This window comes from Coregonus clupeaformis, chromosome 23 (genome assembly GCF_020615455.1).
Source record: "Coregonus clupeaformis isolate EN_2021a chromosome 23, ASM2061545v1, whole genome shotgun sequence".
Lineage (NCBI taxonomy): Eukaryota > Metazoa > Chordata > Actinopteri > Salmoniformes > Salmonidae > Coregonus > Coregonus clupeaformis.
Genome location: NC_059214.1, coordinates 45,902,363 through 45,908,466, shown reverse-complemented (window position 1 = coordinate 45,908,466; position 6,104 = coordinate 45,902,363). Strand labels below are relative to the sequence as shown.

Genomic DNA, 6,104 nt, shown 5'->3' with positions numbered 1-6,104 from the left:
AGTTCCTTGGTGTCCACATCACCAATGAACTATCATGGTCCAAACACACCAAGACAGTCGTGAAGAGGGCACGACAAAGCCTATTCCCCCTCAGGAGACTGAAAGGATTTGGCATGGGTCCTCAGATCCTCAAAAAGTTATACAGCTGCACCATCGAGACCATCCTGACTGGTTGCATCACCGCCTGGTATGGCAACTGCTCGGCCTCCGACCGCAAGACACTACAGAGGGTAGTGCGTACGGCCCAGTACATCACTGGGGCCAAGCTTCCTGCCATCCAGGACCTCTATACCAGGCGGTGTCAGAGGAAGGCCCTCAAAATTGTCAAAGACTCCAGCCACCCTAGTCATAGACTGTTCTCTCTGCTACCGCACGGCAAGCGGTACCGGAGCGCCAAGTCTAGATCCTGCTACTCTGTTAATTATTTATGCATAGTCACTTTAACTCTACCCACATGTACAGTGACGGAAAAAAGTATTTGATCCCCTGCTGATTTTGTACGTTTGCCCACTGACAAAGAAATGATCAGTCTATAATTTGAATGGTAGGTTTATTTGAACAGTGAGAGACAGAATAACAACAAAATCCAGAAAAACGCATGTCAAAAATGTTATAAATTGATTTGCATTTTAATGAGGGAAATAAGTATTTGACCCCCTCTCAATCAGAAATATTTCTGGCTCCCAGGTGTCTTTTATACAGGTAATGAGCTGAGATTAGGAGCACACTCTTAAAGGGAATGCTCCTAATCTCAGCTTGTTACCTGTATAAAAGACACCTGTCCACAGAAGCAATCAATCAATCAATCAGATTCCAAACTCTCCACCATGGCCAAGACCAAAGAGCTCTCCAAGGATGTCAGGGACAAGATTGTAGACCTACACAAGGCTGGAATGGGCTACAAGACCATCGCCAAGTAGCTTGGTGAGAAGGTGACAACAGTTGGTGCGATTATTCGCAAATGGAAGAAACACAAAAGAACTGTCAATCTCCCTCCGCCTGGGGCTCCATGCAAGATCTCACCTCGTGGAGTTGCAATGATCATGAAAACGGTGAGGAATCAGCCCAGAACTACACGGGAGGATCTTGTCAATGATCTCAAGGCAGCTGGGACCATAGTCACCAAGAAAACAATTGGTAACACACTACGCCGTGAAGGACTGAAATCCTGGAGCGCCCACAAGTTCCCCCTGCTCAAGAAAGCACATATACATGCCCGTCTGAAGTTTGCCAATGAACATCTGAATGATTCAGAGGAGAACTGGGTGAAAGTGTTGTGGTCAGATGAGACCAAAATTGAGCTCTTTGGCATCAACTCAACTCGCCGTGTTTGAAGGAGGAGGAATGCTGCCTATGACCCCAAGAACACCATCCCCACCGTCAAACATGGAGGTGGAAACATTATGCTTTGGGGGGTGTTTTTCTGCTAAGGGGACAGGACAACTTCACTGCATCAATTCTTGGGTGAGAACCTCCTTCCCTCAGCCAGGGCATTGAAAATGGGTCGTGGATGGGTATTCCAGCATGACAATGACCCAAAACACACGGCCAAGGCAACAAAGGAGTGGCTCAAGAAGAAGCACATTAAAATGTATGCACGCATGACTGTAAGTCGCTTTGGATAAAAGCGTCTGCTAAATGGCAAAAAAAATAAAAAATTTAAAAATTTTAAAAAAGGTCCTGGAGTGGCCTAGCCAGTCTCCAGACCTTAATCCCATAGAAAATCTGTGGAGGGAGCTGAAGGTTCGAGTTGCCAAACGTCAGCCTCGAACCCTAATGACTTGGAGAAGATCTGCAAAGAGGAGTGGGACAAAATCCCTCCTGAGATGTGCGCAAACCTGGTGGCCAACTACAAGAAACGTCTGGCCTCTGTGATTGCCAACAAGGGTTTTGCCACCAAGTACTAAGTCATGTTTTGCAGAGGGGTCAAATATTTATTTCCCTCATTAAAATGCAAATCAATGTATAATATTTTTGACATGCGTTTTTCTGGATTTTTTTGTTGTTATTCTGTCTCTCACTGTTCAAATAAACCTACCATTAAAATTATAGACTGATCATTTCTTTGTCAGTGGGCAAACGTACAAAATCAGCAGGGGATCAAATACTTTTTTCCCTCACTGTACATATTACCTCAACTACCTCAACTAGCCGGTGCCCCCGCACATTGACTCTGCACCGGTACCACCCTGTATATATAGCCTCCCTACTGTTATTTTATTTTTGCTCTTTTTTTCTTAACACTTTTTTGTTGTTGTTTTATTTTACTTTTTTTATTAAGAAATAAATGCATTGTTGCTTAAGGGCTGTAAGTAAGCATTTCACGGTAATGTCTACACCTGTTGTATTTGGCGCATGTGGCAAATAAGATTTGATCCTCTTTCGCACTCTTCATTCTCTATCCTCCCTAATTCCGTTACCCACCCACCCACCCTCTCTCTCTCTCTCTCTCTCTCTCTCTCTTTCCCTCTCTCTCTCTCTCCCTCCCGCCCTCCCTCCCTGCAGGTTCCAGGAAGATGGAGCATAAGGGTAACAGCTGGCATGAGACCTGCTTCACCTGCCAGCGTTGCCAGCAGCCCATCGGCACCAAGAGTTTCATCCCCAAGGAGAACCACAACTTCTGTGTGCCCTGCTACGAGAAACAGTTTGCTATGCAGTGTGTGCACTGCAAGAAAGTAGGTCAAAGGTCATGACCTTAGTGTAAATACTGTAGTTTCTCTTCCTCACTTTTTCTGTCCTCTAAAGTGGTGTATACATCATACAGATAGAAAACAGGGCTATTTCTACAACTGCTGAAAGATTGGCTGTGAATCTGGCAGGCAAGACTAGAGCAAGATCGATTAGCACTTTATGTGTACATAAGTGTAATCATTATCCATTCACGTGGCAATTTATTAAATGGATTGCTGTAACCGCTAAAATCTGGTATCTGTTGGTGCCTGGTTTGTAGTGTGTGTGTAGTGGGGGGAAAAGTATTTAGTCAGCCACCAATTGTGCAAGTTCTCCCACTTAAAAAGATGAGAGAGGCCTGTAATTTTCATCATAGGTACACGTCAACTATGACAGACAAAATGTGAGAAAAAAAATCGAGAAAATCACATTGGAGGATTTTTTATGAATTTATTTGCAAATTATGGTGGAAAATAAGTATTTGGTCAATAACAAAAGTTTCTCAATACTTTGTTATATACCCTTTGTTGGCAATGACACAGGACAAACATTTTCTGTAAGTCTTCACAAGGTTTTCACACACTGTTGCTGGTATTTTGGCCCATTCCTCCATGCAGATCTCCTCTAGAGCAGTGATGTTTTGGGGCTGTCGCTGGGCAACACGGACTTTCAACTCCCTCCAAAGATTTTCTATGGGGTTGAGATCTAGAGACTGGCTAGGCCACTCCAGGACCTTGAAATGCTTCTTACGAAGCCACTCATTCGTTGCCCGGGCGGTGTGTTTGGGATCATTGTCATGCTGAAAGACCCAGCCACGTTTCATCTTCAATGCCCTTGCTGATGGAAGGAGGTTTTCACTCAAAATCTCACGATACATGGCCCCATTCATTCTTTCCTTTACACGGATCAGTCGTCCTGGTTCCTTTGCAGAAAAACAGCCCCAAAGCATGATGTTTCCACCCCATGCTTTACAGTAGGTATGGTGTTCTTTGGATGCAACTCAGCATTCTTTGTCCTCCAAACACGACGAGTTTAGTTTTTACCAAAAAGTTATATTTTGGTTTCATCTGACCATATGACATTCTCCCAATCCTCTTCTGGATCATCCAAATGCACTCTAGCAAACTTCAGACGGGCCTGGACATGTACTGGCTTAAGCAGGGGGACACGTCTGGCACTGCAGGATTTGAGTCCCTGGCGGCGTAGTGTGTTACTGATGGTAGGCTTTGTTACTTTGGCCCCAGCTCTCTGCAGGTCATTCACTAGGTCCCCCCGTGTGGTTCTGGGATTTTTGCTCACCGTTCTTGTGATCATTTTGACCCCACGGGGTGAGATCTTGCGTGGAGCCCCAAATCGAGGGAGATTATCAGTGGTCTTGTATGTCTTCCATTTCCTAATAATTGCTCCCACAGTTGATTTCTTTAAACCAAGCTGCTTACCTTTTGCAGATTCAGTCTTCCCAGCCTGGTGCAGGTCTACAATTTTGTTTCTGGTGTCCTTTGACAGCTCTTTGGTCTTGGCCATAGTGGAGTTTGGAGTGTGACTGTTTGAGGTTGTGGACAGGTGTCTTTTATACTGATAAGTTCAAACAGGTGCCATTAATACAGGTAACGAGTGGAGGACAGAGGAGCCTCTTAAAGAAGTTGTTACAGGTCTGTGAGAGCCAGAAATGTTGCTTGTTTGTAGGTGACCAAATACTTATTTTCCACCATAATTTGCAAATAAATTAATAAAAAATCCTACAATGTGATTTTCTGGATTTTTTCTCTCTCAATTTGTCTGTCATAGTTGACGTGTACCTATGATGAAAATTACAGGCCTCTCTCATCTTTTTAAGTGGGAGAACTTGCACAATTGGTGGCTGACTAAATACTTTTTTTCCCCACTGTATGTGCTCACTTGTGTGCAGTCACTGTGCACGTATGTGTGTGTGTGTATGGTCGAATGTGTTTGATGTGTGTGTATCTGTCTCTCCCTATAATAGCCCATCACTACTGGTGGGGTGACCTATCGCGACCAGCCCTGGCATAAGGACTGCTTCCTGTGCACCGGCTGCAAGCAGCAGCTGTCTGGCCAGCGCTTCACCTCCCGTGATGACTTTGCCTACTGCCTCAACTGTTTCTGCAACCTGTACGCTAAGAAGTGTGTCTCCTGCACCACCCCCATCAGCGGTAAACTATCTCTCCATCTGTTCCAGACGCACGTTTTCTGCTCAGGTCATGCACCGATTATTAGATCTTTACAACACGTGGACTAGTGCTTAGTGTATCAGGAACTAAACGAACATGATATAACGATCTGATCATCTGTGCAGACCTGCGATTAAATTGTGTACCAGAACACACCCTGTCTCTCTAACAGAGTGAGTCAGTCAGTCAATTAGATACTCACTTTTAAATCAGTTCTAACTTATAATCAGTAAGTCTGTCAGTCAATCACTTACTCACCCATCACGCTGTACACTGTGGCCCTGTTTGAATCCTTACTAAATGTCTCCTCCTTTCCTCCCTCCCCAATCACTGATCTATGTAATTGGGTTAGAGAAAGCAAGGTGCTGTATATCTGCTCTACGGTTTCCTCCATTTATGTTTTAGGATGCAGAGACATCCCTCACCTTTTGATTACAGTATGTGTTCATCTCTTCCTGTCTCTCTCAGGTCTGGGTGGCAGTAAGTACATCTCCTTTGAAGAGCGCCAGTGGCACAACGACTGCTTCAACTGTAAGAAGTGCTCCGTCTCCCTAGTTGGCCGGGGTTTCCTCACCGAGCGTGACGACATCCTGTGCCCCGAGTGCGGCAAAGACATCTGATTGGATAGTAACGAAACAACCAGGAAGTAATAGAGTCCCAACAACGACTTATCAGAGCACAACTGAGTATCACTGTATACAGTGAGGGAAAAAAGTATTTGATCCCCTGCTGATTTTGTACATTTGCCCACTGACAAAGAAATGATCAGTCTACAATTTTAATGGTAGGTTTATTTGAACAGTGAGAGACAGAATAACAACAAAAAAATCTAGAAGAACACATGTCAAAAATGTTATAAATTGATTTGCATTCTAAATGAGGGAAATACGTATTTGACCCCCTCTCAATCAGAAAGATTTCTGTCTCCCAGGTGTCTTTCATACAGGTAACGAGCTGAGATTAGGAGCACACTCCTAATCTCAGTTTGTTACCTGTATAAAAAGACACCTGTCCACAGAAGCAATCAATCAATCAGATTCCATACTCTCCATCATGGCCAAGACCAAAGAGCTCTCCAAGGATGTCAGGGACAAGATTGTAGACCTACACAAGGCTGGGATGGGCTACAAGACCATCGCCAAGCAGCTTGGTGAGAAGGTGACAACAGTTGGTGCGATTATTCGCAAATGGAAGAAACACAGAAGAACTGTCAATCTCCCTCGGCCTGGGGCTCCATGCAAGATC

At 44.5% G+C, this 6,104-nt stretch overlaps 1 protein-coding gene across 2 annotated transcripts in view; it reads left to right on the top strand.

The window, feature by feature from the left end:
• The window catches only part of fhl2a (four and a half LIM domains 2a), a 19,449-nt gene extending 13,827 nt beyond the window's left edge, over positions 1–5,622 (top strand). For both annotated transcript variants that reach the window (XM_041843921.1, XM_041843922.2), the window contains exons 4-6: positions 2,506–2,675; positions 4,655–4,841; positions 5,328–5,622. In XM_041843921.1, coding sequence (XP_041699855.1) covers positions 2,506–2,675; positions 4,655–4,841; positions 5,328–5,479 — 509 coding nt within the window. In that variant the 3' untranslated portion in view covers positions 5,480–5,622. The remainder of the gene's footprint in view (positions 1–2,505; positions 2,676–4,654; positions 4,842–5,327) is intronic.
• Positions 5,623–6,104: the final 482 nt, after the last annotated feature.